The 17,084-nt window shown below is 45.4% G+C and overlaps 2 protein-coding genes across 5 annotated transcripts in view; both read left to right on the top strand.

The window, feature by feature from the left end:
• LDAF1 (lipid droplet assembly factor 1) overlaps nucleotides 1-17,084 on the top strand; it is a 71,354-nt gene that overhangs the window by 5,726 nt on the left and 48,544 nt on the right. For 2 of the 4 annotated variants that reach the window (XR_005836040.1, XR_005836041.1), the window contains exons 2-4: nucleotides 656-824; nucleotides 2,294-2,432; nucleotides 10,082-10,185. Coding sequence is in view for 2 of the 4 variants with exons in the window: in XM_008697190.2 (XP_008695412.1) it covers nucleotides 656-824; nucleotides 2,294-2,432; nucleotides 5,084-5,165 (390 nt within the window). In the remaining 2 variants the exon portion in view is untranslated. Of the gene's footprint in view, nucleotides 1-655; nucleotides 825-2,026; nucleotides 2,098-2,293; nucleotides 2,433-5,083; nucleotides 6,793-10,081; nucleotides 10,186-17,084 lie in introns of those variants that run through there. The other 2 variants (XM_008697190.2, XM_040635245.1) reach the window with 2 other exon arrangements.
• Nucleotides 2,405-17,084, top strand: part of ANKS4B (ankyrin repeat and sterile alpha motif domain containing 4B) — a 48,865-nt gene continuing 34,185 nt past the window's right edge. The window contains exons 1-2 of the mRNA XM_008697193.2: nucleotides 2,405-2,432; nucleotides 10,082-10,185. Of these exons, the coding sequence (XP_008695415.1) occupies nucleotides 10,153-10,185 (33 nt within the window). The 5' untranslated portion in view covers nucleotides 2,405-2,432; nucleotides 10,082-10,152. The remainder of the gene's footprint in view (nucleotides 2,433-10,081; nucleotides 10,186-17,084) is intronic.

The raw sequence follows: 17,084 nt of genomic DNA, 5'->3' as shown, positions 1-17,084 counted from the left end.
CAGTAATCATCAGGCTGTGGCCTGACTGTGGTATCCACGTTGATGACGTGAAAGTATTTTTTCCCTAATAAGATGGCAGCCATTGCAAGCGTTTGACATTTCAAGTGAAAAGATTCAGCTTTGAGTGCCTAGATTTTGCCACTTGGAAACTGTGTGACTCTAGGCAAGTCCCATTGCTTCTCAGACTTTCATTTAGCAGGTCTGAGGCAGGGCTTGAGATGTTGCGTTTCTAACAAGCTCCCAGGTGATGCCACGTAGCTAGGACTTAACCTCTCTGTGCCTCGGTGGCCTCAACTATGAAGCCTCAACTGTGAAGTAGGAGATCAATTGTGTGGACATGACATCCATGTGCACGCATGCTGAGGGTCTCTTGAGAGGGTGTGTGTGAAGTGGTGGAGCCATGACCAGGACTTTCCTCCTTTCACAAGACTTGAGGTTGGGTGGGACCCTCAAACTTGCTGTCTGTCTACAGCTGCCTTAAGTTGTTGCCACGGTAACTCATGTCTTGGGAGAATTGTTCATGTTGACTTGTTATGTTACTTATGAGCCATCCAACTTTACAGCCTCTGGGTATACTTCCTGCAGCTCCAATGGATCCGTCAACCTGGGGTTCAGACATGGCCTTCAGTCCCGGCTCTTTCTTCTTTGCCCGCAGGTGGTTGCCTTTATGAAGTCCCCGGTGGGTCGGTACCTGGACAGGCACCCTTTCGTGGCCCTCACCGTGCTGCTGTTTATTGCTATGTCAGCCGTTCCTGTTGGGTTCTTCCTGCTCATCGTGGTGCTTACCTCCCTGGCGGCTTTGGTGGGAGTCATTTTACTGGAAGGTATCCTGCTCATCTGTTCACCCCCTCAGAAAATGATTCAGTTGGGGGCACAGTATTTATTGGGTACCTGCCACTCTTATCAAATGTTCCTGTTCTGGAAAAGATCACAGTGACCAAGGCGGATTGTCAGAGTCGTTAAAAGATGGACTTTGGAGTCCACATTAGAATCTTACCTCCACCAGTGCGATTTAGGACAAGTTATTTACACTCTCTGAACCTCAAACGCCTTATATGTAAACTGGGGAAATGATAATACTGTCTCAAAGGGTTGTTGTAGGGATTGAAATTAAGAGTCCCATAAAATACTTAGCAGAGCCCCTGGCACAGAAGGCTCCGTAAGAATGGTAACAGAGTCCAGTTATTCCACACCTCATTATTGAACACCTGTTACATGCCAGGTGTCTTGCTAGGCAGTAATATTCCCCCTTCTCCACCTTTCCTCCTGAAGTCACACTGCCAACTGTCACCTTCTCCCTTTGTTGCTAAGGTAAAAGTACTGAGAAGGCAGATCTGATTGGCTCAGTTTGCCTTTTTGTATCAGATCACAAACCACAAGATGCTGGCCATACAGCTGGTTGCCATTGGGTCACTGGTTTATCCTAGGGCTTCCCAGAGCTAAGAGCACCCAGGTTGTTTCCCTGCCCCGGAGACTGTGGGTAAGGCAGTTTACCCCTGAAGGAGAAGGTGGGCATCGTGGATGGATGAGCAAAATACAGCCTGGCAGAGTAGCTGCTGAGTAAATACTGATGGATAGATGGACGGATGAGTGAATGGGTGGAGGAGCGAATGAGCACTGTAGCAAAAGTAAATTTAGGAGAAGGGAGCCATTTTTGGTGGTGTCATGCAAAGCTTTACAGAAGACAGGATTTAAAGACATGGAACAACTTTTGTTTCCTTTGTGGAAGAGAAGACTTTTAAATAGGAATAGCACATATAAAGCCTTTAGAACAGTAGTCTGGAATTTGAGTGTGCGTAAGTCTTATCTTTTGAAAATGCAGACTTCCCGGCCTCATCCAGAGACTGGTATTTAGTAGTTCGGAATAGGGTCCAGAAATCAGAATTTATCACATGCCTTCCTGAGGCATCCAGTTCTGATACAGTGGTTGTCGGCCACGCTCAGAAAAACACAGATCCAGGATTTTGTAAATCTTTGTCCAAAAGCAGCACATCCATTTGTATTCTCTGATGTCCTTCCTTTGCAGGGTCCATCCCTGAAATTGTATCACTGTAGCCATGAGGTTGGAGTTCTGAGCTGTTTGACCGCTGCCAAGGCAAGGATAAGGATGTTTGCCTTGCACTGAGGCCCACTCAGGTGGTTAGATTACCTCCTTTTTAAGTGATGCTGGAAATCTGGGTTTTTATGGGAGACCTCCTCACTTAAAAAGTCTGAGTGAACTGTCGAACACAGTGGCCTGGGGCTTTCACTTTGTTTTAGCTGAACGCTTCTCCTAACTATGCTCTCCTTCCAGGACTGGTCATCTCTGTGGGCGGCCTCTTACTGCTTTGTGTCCTCTGTGGCTTGAGCTTCGTATCACTAGCCATGTCAGGGACAATCCTAGTGTCCTACATCTTGGTCTCCAGCCTTGTCAACTACTGGTTTCCTCCCAGGTAAATACTTGTTAATGCAGCAGTTTGATCGTTACCATTTGGGGGATTTTCACAAATACTACCCTAACCCTAGTTGGATGTCTACAAGTAAAATTGTGAGAGGTCGGGTCGGTGTTCTGTATAGTTTCCCATAGACATCAGACATGGAGTGAGAATTGGCAATGGAGTTTCATACAAAAACATTGCTGTCATCATCCGTCACACACACTTACTCATTTTGTTGTCATGGCAACTCAGTGAAGTAATTGTTATTGATTCCTTTTAAAAGATGCCGTTAAATTTATAAAACTTCCAAATAAGGTGTTTTTGGAGGGGGGGCAATGAGAATAATGAGCCACCATTCCACTCACCATGCTCGTATCTCAGGATGATACAGGGGGCCATGAATCTCTTACTCCCAATGTCTGTCTTCGTCCTCTTTGCTCTTCAGAATGTGAGTGTCTCACCACACTGAGTGTGATCTTGTGTTGGTATGGATTTTGTTCCTACGCTTAATGGCTCCTAAATGCCAGCTACACTTCATCTGGAGCCTCAACTGAAGGAACAGTGATGTATGTAAATGCTGGAGGGAAAACCAGCTGTGTTGGAATTACTGTGAGACAGTATGTTTGTCTATAATGGGCCACCCTCCTAAGGGGTTTTCTGAGATGGTTTTATTGTAATGCTTGATTTTTATCTTTTTCTCTTTGTGCATTGTAAACTCAAGTAGGATGTGACTCCATTGCACTTCCTTCAGGCTCTTGCATAATTGATGATAGTGGCTAATACCCATCAAGTACTTGCTCTGTGCCAGGAACTCTGTTATGCACTTTCCAGGCCTTAGTGCATGTAATCCTCACTAGCTCCATGAGGCAGGTACTAGCTCCGTTCTATGATAAGGGAAATGAAGCCAAGTCCCAAAGCAAAGTGTGGCAGAGAAGGGTCTTCAATGCTGGTCAGTTAACTCCAAAGCCTCTTAATGAAGATTCCAAGTGACTCCAAAACAGGAGTCAGCAGACAATTTCTGTAAGGGGCCAGATGATAAGTATTTTAGGTTTTGCGGGCCATGTGGTCCATATTGTAATTCCTCAACTCTGCTGCTACAGCCAAAAAGCAACATAGTCAATAAGAAAACAAGTGAGCATTGCTGTGTTCCAATAAAACTTTATTTACAAAAGGAGGTAGCCAGTGAGATTTGGCCCAAGGAATTTGCCAACCCTTGCTCTAAAAGAACCAATATCCTGAATTTTGTTTTTCTATAGAGTAGCCCTTGAACTTCTTACCAAAATGTTATCCAATTGTTACTCATGTTAGAAAATAAAATGTGAAGTGGGTATAATTTAAAATAGCTCAGGGCTGGTTGTCACAGGATCGCCTGGCTTATATCCCTGGAGTTACATCCAGATTCTTATAAATTGTTTTGATCACTATTAGTCTCAAAGGAGTTAAAAGGAGAAATACTGGCTTAAATTTGGCTTATTGCAGCTGATGCTTCTGAGCCAAAATCTCTCCCTGCCTCTGAACCCTACTCTGCTATACCACAAGGAGTTACACAACCTGAATGCCACCTGTTTGTCAATGAAGAGATTAAAAAGATTTCCAAGATTTGTCCTTGATCTCCTTATACTCCCCTCCTCCTCCCAACCGAGGCACCTGGACCCATTGTTTTCACTAGGGCAGTGTTCTCAAGTTTTTTGTTCTCTGGACACATTGTGTCTTCTTAAAATTACTGAGTCTTCCCAAGGTTTTGTTCATGTGGTTTAAATGTATCAATAATAACTGTAGTAAAAATTAACAACAGATTTAAAAACTACTCATTTAAAGGGGACAGTATTACCTGTTGATATAAATAACATCTTTATGAAAAGTAACTATATTTTCCAATACAAAGGAAATGAGTGAGTAGCATTGTTTTACATTTCACAAATATCTTTTTTTTTTTTTAAGATTTTATTCATTTATTTGAGAGAGAGAGAGAGAGAAAGAGAGCGTGTACAAGCCCAGGGGGGCTGGAGGGACAGAAGGAGAGGGAGAAGTAGGCTCCCCGCTGAGCAGGGATTCCAGACTCAGGGCTCAATCCCAGGACCCTGGGGTCATGACCTGAGCCGAAGGCAGATGCTTAACCGACTGAGCCACTCAGGAGCCCCTGCATTTCACAAATAATCTTTAATGTCTGCCTTAATAGACGTCAGATGGGTTTTGAAGACCCAGACTGGCAAATGTGTGGCTGGCAAAGGGAGGACAAGCTTTTTCAGTTAACTATGGATGTTCTTCTTTGATAGTACGCCAAAACTCAGTAAGTTGTAGTTTCTTAAAGGTTAATTGAAATGTCACTTTTCGTACTTCGTTGTATTAAAATCCCCCGGTCTGTCTTGTTTTTTAGATCTTTTATCGTGCATGTTTTTGTAACTTCATGCACTGCTCATTTGCAGTACCCAAATTAGAATAGCAGGAAGGGGCCATAATCCCGACCCCTAACTCAGTCATTTTAACCTCTTGTGCCCTCAGTTTTCTCATCTATAAAATAGGTATAGCCTTAATCTGGTGTGTCTGCAAGAATCAGCTAAAAATAAACCAACAAAGAATGTCATATATTCAGCTTTGTGCACTCTCAACATTAAAGCTCTTTAAAGAGGCCCTAGAGCTAACCATTTCCTCTTGTTACCAAACAGACCTTTGACACAACAAAACTCCAGCGGTGACTGTCAGCTGGCTATGAAGTCTGCAGACTTAGAGGGGCTCCACCAGGAATGACCGGCCCAGCGGAGCCAGAGCTTTTTCCAAGCACTTCTCCAAGGCTGTGGATCATACTCAGCCCTTGGGATTATGACTCAGAACGGGGCTGGGTGGTCAAACACTCCTTGGAAGTGTCCTCTAGCTTTTTCATTTATTTGTAGGATCCCACAAGGGCCAATCTGGGGATCTTGTTGCTCTTGCATGAGTCCTGTGGTTCTGTTGGCTGACCTACCCTCACATGAGAATTAGCAGAAAACTGTAGCAGCTCAGCACTTCCTTGCCTTTCACCCTTCCTCCCCAATGTGCAGACTTGACCTTGGCCCAGTCCTGAGCCTCTAGAGCCTGGCAGCTTGACCCCAAAGACGCAGATCTTGTGTCCAAGGGCCCAGTTTGGGGCAACTGTGGATTTTTTTTTTCTGTTATTTTTTTCCTTCTTTCAGAAATGAGAGAAGTTGTTTATATATTCACTTATTTGACACAACGTGGGGAAAGAGAAAAACAGAGCAAGCTCTTCTGCCTTATTAGCTTTTTATCAGAAAAACCAGCAACATTTGGCAATAATGGCCTCTCGGACAAAGTTGGAAAATAGAGTCCAAGGTTAACTTTATGGCCAAGGGCACTTTTGAAAAAGTCTAAAGATAGAGTTTACGTGTTGAGTACTGTTAAGTGCCGTTACTCTTTAAAATATTTGTACTTGATACTTTTGTATTGTTTTAAAGAACTTGGCTTGTTAAGCCATTTCTGTAAAAAGTCCTATGAAAATGCTAAAGGCCTAAACAAGCTTTTAAAGTCCTGTGGGATTTCTCCTTCAGTGGTCTGCTGGGGCATTTTATTAAATATTTATTTAGATGAGGTTTTTTTTCTTTACTCTTTATTTCACCCCCCAGACATCAGACCCCCTTATTCCTTCTCCGTTGATTTCATGGCAGATCCCAGGTAACAGGGCTCGTGATAGACACTCCACCCAAAGTGGCGTTAAAGGGTGTGGGGGTAGGACAGAAGGGCTAAAAGGCCAGGAGATAGATTTTCAGGCACTGCTGGATCCAGGGGCTCAGGTGGCATCTCGAGGCATCTCTGTCCCTTTATCCCTCAGCATTGCTTTCCTCGTGTGAGCTGCTTTTCCTGTCAGGCTGTGCGTACGGGAGGTCCCAGCAGCTCTGGCTTTACGACAGCCTCACCGTTAGCGCTTCGCACCCGCACCAGTGAGGAAGCTGCTCTTGTCCAACAGCGTGTGCAGAAGCCCTGCGTTTGGCTCTGATTGGACAGACTTGGGTGATGTGAGCAATCCTGAACCAATCACAGTGGCCAGGAGGGCAGACTAGGCTGATGGGGCTCGGCCGGGCCATAGGGTTTCCACCAGAACCAGGGATGGTTTACGTCAGCCCCACCGGTTTCACATAGGGTCGGGGTGCAGACTCCCAGAGGACTATGAGACGGAGAGGAAATACTCGCTGGGCAGACGGAATAGAAAGCCTGTTACTTGGAATAGTAGGACATAAAAGCCCTAATCCGGAAACTTCTGAACCCTATCACAGCCACACCTGTCCCCAAAGGTGCCTTTACCTCTTAGAGAAAAAGAACTGTCTATTCCTGACAGCACATGGAGTATTAATAGTTGGTGTTTATTAAATGTTTCTTTTCTTCATGCAAATGTCTGCTCTCATCTGTCTATGCTATCTACCCAGCTGGTAGTAATGAATGAAAAAGTCCCTGGCCTCCAGAAGTTTACCTTCTAACCCAAGAGTCGCTTAACAAGTGTATTAACTGTTGCTGTATAACAGTTTACCACAAACTATAGACTTAAAAGAACATGTGTTATCTCACATTTTCAGTGTGTTAGGAGTCCTGGCTCAGCTGGCTCCTTTGCAAGACTACAAGCGCAGTGTTACCTACCAGGGGGGGGCTCTGATTTGAGGCTCAATGGGGGATGGATCCACGTCCAAGCCCACATGGTGGTAGGCAGCATCCAGTTCCTCGCAGGCTCTGTGGCACCACACACGTGGCAGCTTGCATCTTTGAAGCCACCAAGAGAGAGATTCTCTTAGCAAGACCGGCATTACTTTCTTAATGTAGTGTAATCAGGTATGTGTAATCACATGTATCTTGTCACTCTTACCGTATTCTGTGGGTTAGAAGCAACGACGGGTCCCAACCACGCTGGAGAGGGGAATCACACAAAGTCAGGTGTATCAGAGGTCGGGATCATGGACTCCACCTTATGGTCTACCTGCTACAACCAGTAGTCAAAATAATAGATTATGATAAGCATATCGGAAGAAAGTAAAAGGATGACGACCAGGGGAGGCCACTGTCATCACAGCAAGCAAGGATTTCTTTTCTTTTTTTTCTTTTCTTTTCTTTTTTAAGATTTTATTTATTTATTTGACACAGAGACAACCAGCGAGAGAGGGAACACAAGCAGGGGGAGTGGGAGAGGAAGAAGCAGGCTCCCAGCGGAGGAGCCTGATGTGGGGCTCGATCCCAGGACCCCGGGATCACGCCCTGAGCCGAAGGCAGACACTTAACGACTGAACCACCCAGGCGCCCCAAGCAAGGATTTCTTCTTGGAACCAAAGAATGAGAAGTTACTGCCATTCCAAGAGCTAGGAGCGGGTGTTCCCAGCAGAGGGCACAGGGACACAAAGGCCCAAAGACTGGAAAAGAAATGATGTCCGCGTGGCTGGGCCTGGTGAGCAAAGGGTAGATGAAAGATAGGAGCCCATCATGCAGGGCCCCACAGTAAGAAATTTACACCGAAGAGCAAAGGGAAGACAAGGCATTTTAAAGGGACATAGTCAGACTTGAATTTTTAAAGATAAATCCATGGCCAATGGATCGGGAGATGAAGGCCAGTTAAGTCTGCAGAGGATGGTTGTGGCGCCACACGGGGATAGAGGTGGTGGAGACCTTCTTCATTTGGAGAGCCAGCAGCATTTGGTGATGGATTGCATGTGCGTGATGAAGGAAAGGGGGACATAGGATGGCACCTAAGTTTTTTTAACTTGAGCCAGTGGGTAGATAGAGACACTATTTTCTGAAATGGGGCTGGATGAATATTCAAAATCTCCTTTGCTCATATTAAGTCAGGCCTTTTTAACACTAATAGGGTGTGTGAAGTAGACAGTTGTTTTAGAGTGTAGGTCTGGGCTGGGGATACAAGATTTGGAAGTATTTTCAGTGCTGAGAGCTTTACACAGCCATCTTATAGAATGCTTTCCTATAAGTAGCCAAGAGATCGTTTTAAAACATATTTCTGATTACATAAACATTCTTGCTTCAGACTCTACAAAGTGCAAGGTGCTTTCCCACTGCATTTGGGTAAGACCCATCACAAACTGCCCCTGCTGGCTTCTCATTTTTTATATCCATCAGCCTCTGGATTTTAGAGGTGAAACTAAGGTTTAGAGCAGAACTGACTCGCTAATTCTTCCAGGAAACGTGACATCTAAATCACGGCTTTGTAATTCAGGTTTTCCATCACATTGCCCGGAGCCCAAGGCCTTTGCTGATCAAACAAAGTAAAATAATGTACAGAGCCCAGCAAAGCGCCTGCCCCAGAATAGGCCCATAAAGCATAGTTGTCAAAATGCACAGTGCGCTCTCATTTAAAACTGAGTGGAACAGGAACGTGTGAAAGGCCTATTGTTAGCCAGGCTAACAGGAATGTTAGGACTCCCCGATTATTCAAAAGGTGCCTGTCTTTTAGGCATAGTTCAATGTGTGGCTCATTTGGAAAGGTAATTTATCCTTAGAGCATGCGAACTGTGACTTTATACAGCCACAATGTTCATTTATCAGTTTGTCCAGGTGTCTGTTTTTGCCATGTGCTGGGTGCTATCTTAAACCGTCTACAAATCAATATACATTTTCGGTCCATCCTCACTACCACCCATTTTAGAGATGAAAAAGCTGGAAGACTGAGAGGGTAAGTTGTCAAGGGCACATGGAAACAAGGGGGATTCAAGCCCGGTTTGCCTGAGTGCAAAACCCACCCTTGTACTCAGCATGAGGTTCAGTGTCAACTCCTCTCCCTGCCTTTGAGGGCTTCTGAGATTTAGACCCATGCCCTATATATGCTGTCTCCAACAGCACCCATCACCTTTGCTGCTGTGTCAAATAACTCCAGGGATCGCCAGTTTCATAAAATGAAATGTGAGTGGTTGGCTCCCCCTAGAGTTGTCCCCATAGAGGTACCATTTCAACTAGCATCTGTGTGTGGCTTCTTTTGTCTGCTTTGCATAGAACAGAGGATTCAGGGGTGTCTGGCTGGCTCAGTCGGTAGAGCATGTGACTCTGGATCTTGGAGTTGTGAGTTTGAGCCCCACGTTGGGTGTAGAGATTACTTTAAAAAAAAAGTTAAAAAAAAAAAAAAGAACAGGAGATTCAGCCCAGAAGTTGCAACTCTCTGGCAAAGGCATGATCAGGTGTGAGTTGTCACAAGAAGGTTGAGTACTTTCACATGGGTTTTGCTGTGCTTCCTTGAACAGGAGAGAAAAGGTGGAGCTAGAGAGAGGGGGTAGAATTTGAGAATAACCTGCATTCCCTTATCTATGCCATGGTACCCCCCAAAACACATGTGCATGTGGGCATACACATATTGTGAGTGATTAAATAGGCATACACACACACACACACACACACACACACACACACACACACATCCTGAGTGGTAAGATTTGCGACAGTTATGAATTAATGAAGTGCTTTCTTTGTCTTCCTGGGGGGAAGGGTGGGGATTACATACAAATCTGGTGTGCCTCTTGGGTATGTCATTACGGTGGATAGTATCCATCAGGTGTGGCAGAAAGTTGAAAATCAATGATGTTGAAGTATTCCCCTTCCAATCCTCCCACTTCAAAACATTTCTACTTTCCACAACCCAGCTCCAGGTTCGTACCTCTGTGAAGTCACGTGCACTCTCTTTATACTTACAGCCCTTGTGGAACAGGCATGGTGAGCAAGTGACAACCTCTCTGTGCATTGACTTCTTCAGTCTGTAAAGAGAATGCCGCCCAACCGGAGTCTTTGGGAGACTGAGGCAAGTGATATCTAGATTATAAAAGTGCTACAACACAGTGAAACAATTATATCCTTGCTTGGCTGAATCATCTCTTGTTTGCTGCTATTCTCTTATATTTGTCCTTCCTTCTATCCTCCCTACCTGCCCACCTCTCCACCAGTGCTCTGGGGATGGAAACAATGTCCACATATTCACTTTGGGTACCCTACAACCTTAAACATAGAAATCCCTGAACAACATTTTCCATTGACTAGAAAAGACCAAGAAGTGTGAATCAAGAGCCTATTTCCCAGGACATTTGGCAGCATGTGGAGGCGTTTTTGACTGTCATGACTGTGTGTGTGTTTGGGAGAGGGGGTGCTGCTGGCTTCTTGGGGGCTGAAGCCAGGGATGCCGCTAACCGTCCTACAATGCACATGACAGCCCCTTACAAAAAGAATCATCTGGGCCCAAATGTCAGTGCCAAGGTTGAGAAATCTTGATGGAGACAAACAAGAATTAAGAGTGTTAAGCTAAGCAAGAGCAGAGCTCATCTGGAATGAGGCTGGAATCGGCCAGGTCTGCACTAGAGCAGCCAGTTACAGAAATGGCATCAGGAAAACTCCTTCACATTTGGGAAAGATCAGGTTTCCAAAGACCTTTCATACCCATTACCGTTTCTGACCTGTCACAACAGTTTTGGGAGTTCACTCTGTTCCATCTTCCTGCCATACTCATCAACTGGCAGAAGAGGAAACTGGGCCAACAGGTGAATCATTTGCCACAGGTCTCAGAGCTGGCTAGTGGCTACACCACGAGAACGCCATCATCGGCTGCCAGCTCGGGCTCGGTTTGCTCCCCTCTCCCTGCTTTTTTGTTAAAGCAGAAGTGGCAAGCATGAGACATGGGGAAGGTGGACTACTTGGCAGTTGGGAATCGGAGAGTCATCCAGGTTGGAGAGGACAGTGGGTGTTGGTTGGCTTTCCAAAACTTGGGAGGAAAGGCCCCATACACATGCGCCAGGAGACCTTATGCCCCTGTTTAGGTGCTGGAGCTTCAAGCCCCATTTGAAACCCTTAAAAAAACAAAAACAAACAAACAAACAAAAAAAACCCAACTACCAGAGGGTGGAAATAGAACAGAAATGTTTCCTAAAGAAAGTGCTTGATTGTTGCACCAGAAGAGGGAGCTCATATCCAGCGATCTGAAGCTGGCTCAGCAGAGAACAGCCCTGAGAACTGGAAGAAACTTTGGACTTGTGCATCTTAAACCTTAACGTGCATCTGTACAAGGGGTCCTGCTAAAAGGCAGATCCTGAGTCCGTAGGTCTGGAGCAGGACCCGAGTTTCTGCATTGCTTCCCAGCTCCCAAGCGAAGCCTTCCACAGACCACACCGTGGGTAGCAAGGTCGTAGAAGCCCTCTTCAATCCTCTCCTCCTACAGATGGCACACCTGAGGCCAGAGAGGGGCCACTGCTTTACCCACTGCCACTGTAAGTCTGCACCGCCAGGGCTGGCACCCGTGTTTCCTGTATCCATTGTTTGCTTCAGGGCATCTTTCCTGCTCCTCTGACCCTAACAGAATTAAGGGAGGGGAGGATCCATCCCTAGGTATGGAAGTGAAGAGACTGTACTGTCCGCTTTGAATTCTTAACCTCAAAAAATAGGCACTGCCAGTTATTTTACCAGCAGAAGATGTGTTTATTTGGGAATAAAAGAGAATTGCAATCTGGGATAAAGAAGCTGCAGCAAAACTGTAGGCAAGTCCAGGGAATAAAGGAAAGGCATGCTTGTTTATTTTTTTAATTTATATTTATTTATGTATTTGAGAGAGAAAGTGAGAGCACGTGAGTGGGAGGGGCAGAGGGAGAGGGAGAATCTCAAGTGGATTCCATGCTGAGTGCAGAACCCGATGTGGGGCTTGAACTCACGACCCTGAGATCATGACCTGAGCCAAAACCAAGAGTTGGACACTTAACCAATGGCACCACCCAGGTGCCCCAAGGCTTGCTTTTTTAAGGAGAGAAGGGGTAAGTTAGGAAGGTTGTTATGAACTAAAAGTCCGTTAGAGGGAACTGGGAGTTGAAAGTATAGTGGCTTCTCATTGGCTGTTGCCTGGTGGGTGAGGGTGGGGAATGAGGAAAGCAGCTCTTCCTCTGGCTGGAGTAGAAGAGTGGTATCTATGTTCACAGTCAAGTCAAGCCCTTCTTGTGGGGTCTGCAGTTGATTTGGAGTAGTAGGGCATGGGAGCTCCCCCTGCCAAAACCTTCTTTTTTTTTTTTTTTTTTTTAAGATTTTATTTATTTATTTGACAGAGATAGAGATAGCCAGCGAGAGAGGGAACACAAGCAGGGGGAGTGGGAGAGGAAGAAGCAGGCTCATAGCGGAGGAGCCCGATGTGGGGCTCGATCCCATAATGCCGGGATCACGCCCTGAGCCGAAGGCAGACGCTTAACGGCTGTGCCACCCAGGCGCCCCAACTGCCAAAACCTTCTGACTGCATTTAGTGGAGTTTCCCTTTGCTCGTTTTCATAGAATCAAGTTTCTTTGTACTATATTTTTGGTCAAATCATTTTCCTCCCTTAAGGACCAGTGGGCATCCAAAGATGAACAGAAAAAGACTCTGGTCTTCTTGTGCCTTGAGGGAGACAAAGCAAAGTAAATTTGTTTACAGAAGGTGTTCGTATTTGTAGTTTGTACAAATTTGGCTATTAATCCAAAGGAAAGCTTACATGTAACTTGGTGTGTTCTTATAGATGCAAATTATAGCCGTAGTCGTTCTCCTAAAAATAAAGCTTCTTTAATCCTGAATCATTTTGAATGCTTTTACCTACAAGAAACAAACTGCCTCCCTTAAAAAAATAGGAATCCTTAGCATCTCACTAAACATGAAAGATTGTTAAAGAACAAAATTTCAACTGAGTAAACTTGAAGATCTAACAGGTTTTATGAAGCGAGTCATGAACCCCATCTAGCATGTAGAGGGGAGCTCTGAGGAGTCGTAGAAAATGTAAGGTTTTCATAGGAAGGAGGGTGGAGCAAAGAAGTTATTAGCAAAAGGAAATTGCTTTAGGCAAGGTCACTTTCCCTTAGCGGGGAGGGCTGGGAGTCTTACGCAGGTGACCTCATCTTCCTTTGGGGGAATGGAGAGGACCCATGTGACAGATTACCTCATTGGTGTTGACTAGAGAAGTCCTGACTAACCAGTTAGGACTTCATTTCTGGGGTCGGGTGGGGGGGGGTAAAACTGCAATTAGATTAGGTATTAATCTCTGGTTTGGTGACTTGCCTAGCACGAGTTACTTCCTTTGGGGGCCCGTGGTTTTCTTTTTAACAAGATGCAAGTGATTGCAGGGTTGATTCAGGAAACACAATGAAGTAATCAGGAGTCTAGGCTTTCCATGTTTTTACTCCACCATTCTCAGATAGTGTCATTAGGCTTGTTTCCTCATGGTCACAAGATGGCTGCCACAGCTCAAAGAATCACAATATCACACCACCATATCCACAGACAAGAATAAAAGGGGCTAGCCTTACATACTTTTTTCTTTTTTAACAAGGAAGAAAAAGACAGATGCCTCCCTTCCAATATCTCTTTAAATCTCATTGAACAGAACCTTATGCCTGCTGGTAGCTGATCTGCAAGGGGAATGACACTTTATCTTGATTATTTAGCACCATAGGGATATACTATGCCATTCCAGAACACAGTCAAAGTTCTCTTATTAGATAAGAAGAGGATGGGGAGAGAATGAGGATTCTGGGACCCAGTGCTACGTGTATGTGGGTTTCCCCACACCACCAAGCTGGTGCCATTTGGGTGTCCTACAATTCAACTGAATTCGGTCACTGTCTACCTGGAGATAGCATCAGATCCTACAGGTTAAGGGCTCAGTCCTACAAAACTGTCCCTACCCACCCCACCCCGCCTCAGATGCCAGTCATGAGTCCAGGTGGTTACCTGTGCTTCTCATGGTCTGGCTATAGATGGAAGGTTCTGATGACACCCTCCTTGGGTTTGATTGATTTGCTAGAGTGTCCCGTAGAACTCAGAGAAACAGTGTACTTACTAGATTACTGGTTTATTGTTAAAGGATGTAACTCAGGAACAGCCAGATGGAAGAGATGCACAGGGATGGAGAAAGGACAAGAAACTTCCGTGTCCTCTCGAAAACACCATTCTCCCCAAATCTCCATGTGTTCTCCAACCTGGAACAGAATTCTTTGAACCCTCTGTTTTTGGGTTTTAATGGAAACTTCATTATATAGGTGTGATCAGTTAAGTCACTGGCCAAGTCCCAGAAATCAACGGGGTGAGACTGAAAGTTTCTACCCACTATTCAAGATTGGTTTCCGTGACAACCAGCCCCCTTCTCTAGGTTATCTAGGGGCTTTCCCAAAGTCATCTATTAATGTAACAAAAGGCTCCTTAATTGCTCTCAATGCTTAGGAAATTCAAAGTGTTTTAGGAGCTCTGCGCTGCATGGGGACAAAGACCAAATATATATTTCTTACTATAAATCATAATATCACAGGAAAAGAAAGGGGGAAGGAAACCCTTTTTCATTAAGCAGCCTACACTCCACTATCAGTCCCTGCTCACTCATGAGTGTTTTAGTTGTGTTTATTCACAGAGCAAGGTTTCATGGGTGTTGTGTGATCAAAGGTCAGGGTCAAGGAGAGGTTAGCGAGAACTCTAACCTCTGGCAGGGAAATCTCTCAAGAGAAGAACTGGTACTTAGGCTACCTGGGAGCCCAGCCTACACACACTGGAGTCCATTGACTCATCAGGTGGAAGCTGCTACGGATATGCCATGCACTACATGTTCTACCTTCTGCTGACCCCCTGTCCTGCCAACAGTAAGGTACCCTCCCACTCCATGCACCACCACCTTTAAGCCAGTAGCAATGTAACCCCATGGGTTTTCTGCTTCTTGGCACAGTAGTGACTGCCATGAAAGGTAATTCCCATTATGGTACCTCAGTGGGTTACAACTTCAATCCCCATCTCAGGATGGACTTGCGTTCTCAGCAATTCTTCAATTCCACCAGGATATACTATGGCTTAGAAATGAAGCTGGTTGCAACTTGAAAATGCCAAGTCCTTAAAACAACAAACTGCTCCCATGTTCTTAGTCTCTGTGTGTGAGCAACAGTGTGAGTTTGTAACATGTTCTCTGTGACAAAGTTTGCCGGCCGTGATTCTTACCCAGGGGTGTATGTCAGAATCACTGGAGGAGCCTGTATTAGTTTCCTCTTGCTGCTGTAACAAATTACCACAAGGTCAGTAGCTTGAAAATAACCAATTCATTCTGGAGGTCAGAAGTTTGAAATCAGTTCCTCTGGGCTAAAGTCCAGGTGCCAGGGAGGCTGGTTCCTTCTAAAGGCTCTAGAGGAGAGTCCTTTTCCTGAACTCCTTGAGCTTCTAGTGTCCATCTGATTTCCTCAGCTGGTAGCCCCTCCCTTGTCCTCATGGTGCATCACTCCAGTCCCTGCTGCCATCGTCAACATTGCCTTTTCCTTTCTGTGGTCAGATCTCACCCTGTCTCCCTCTTATAGGGATCCCTGTGATTGCAGTTAGGGCCCACCTGGATAATCCAGATAATCTCCCCATCCAGAACCCTTAATCATGTATGTAAAGTCCCTTTTCCCAGGGAAGGAAACATTCACAGGTTTCTGAGATTAGGACATGGATATTTTGGGGCCATTATTTGGCCTCCCACAGAACCTAAACATGCTTAGACCCCCCCTCCTTAAGGATTCTAGTTTAGTAGGTGGGGCCAGGACGTGTATATTTTTCAAAATATGTGCCTGATTAAGCATCTCTCATCTAGCACATAGCTTTATCCAACCTTCAGTTGCTTATAATTTTATCTCTGACGTTTTATTTAGATGGCTCCAATGCTGACTGGGCAGCACATACACCAAGATTTTGACTACTGGCTATCTCCTTGAACCCTCATGTGCTTTCAAAGTAGGCTTTGGTTTTTGTTAAGATTTTTTTTTTTTTAAAGATTTTATTTATTTGACAGAGAAAGAGTGAGACAGCACAAGCAGGGGGAGCAACAGAGGGAGAGAGAGAAGCAGGCTCCCCGCCGAGCAGGGAGCCCGACATGGTGCTCGATCCCAGGACCCTGAGATCATGACCTGTGTAGAAGGCAGATGCCCAACCCGCGTGCCCCAGGATTTTGTGTCTACACCCAACATGGGGCTTGGACTGACAACCCCAAGATCAAGAGTCACATGTCCTACTGACTGAGCCATCGGGTGCCCCCAAAGTAGGTTTTTCGGGTTTGGGGTTTTTACCAAAGTAGGCTTTATTCTCTTTTCACAGATGTGGAAATAGGCCCAGAGATCGTTCTACCTGTCTAAGGTTGCACAGCAAGAGAGACAGAGGTCCAGAACTCAAACCCAGCTCTTATTCTAGAACCCGACAAATTTCATAAAACTGCCTGAGTCAGCAGAACGGGGCAGGGAAGGAAAGTTCAATATTAGAGGAGATTTCCCAAGGCATGCAGGTCCATTCCCAGCCCCTGTAACCTCTACTCTCCGAACCATCGGGTAGAGTGTTAGAACCCACATGCCCCTCATTTACCTCCTGGGACCTGTATTACAATTATGGCTCATCCCTACTGCATAAGCAAGATTGCAAGCACAGAGTTTGGGTGAAGGAGCAGCCTCTTGGGATTTGAGCTCACTCTCTCCTCACAGCGCCAGGCTGCCTCCCCCATGTACTGTAGGATGTGTACCTTCAGAAGTTGAGAACATAACTTGAGTCAATCATTTGTTGTACTTGTTCCAGGCTACCATGGCAACAAGTGTTCATCCCAGTAGCTGCTCCATAGCTAGCTTAGCTTTTCTCTGAATTCTGCCCCAGTATTTGAGGCAAACATCAGAACCGAGCGAGGCCTGCTGTGGGGGCAGTCTGGAGGACAGGTC

The sequence above is a fragment of the Ursus maritimus genome, unplaced genomic scaffold, assembly GCF_017311325.1.
Source record: "Ursus maritimus isolate PB19 unplaced genomic scaffold, ASM1731132v1 scaffold_2, whole genome shotgun sequence".
Classification (NCBI taxonomy): domain Eukaryota; kingdom Metazoa; phylum Chordata; class Mammalia; order Carnivora; family Ursidae; genus Ursus; species Ursus maritimus.
This window is presented reverse-complemented; position numbering and strand designations above follow the sequence as displayed.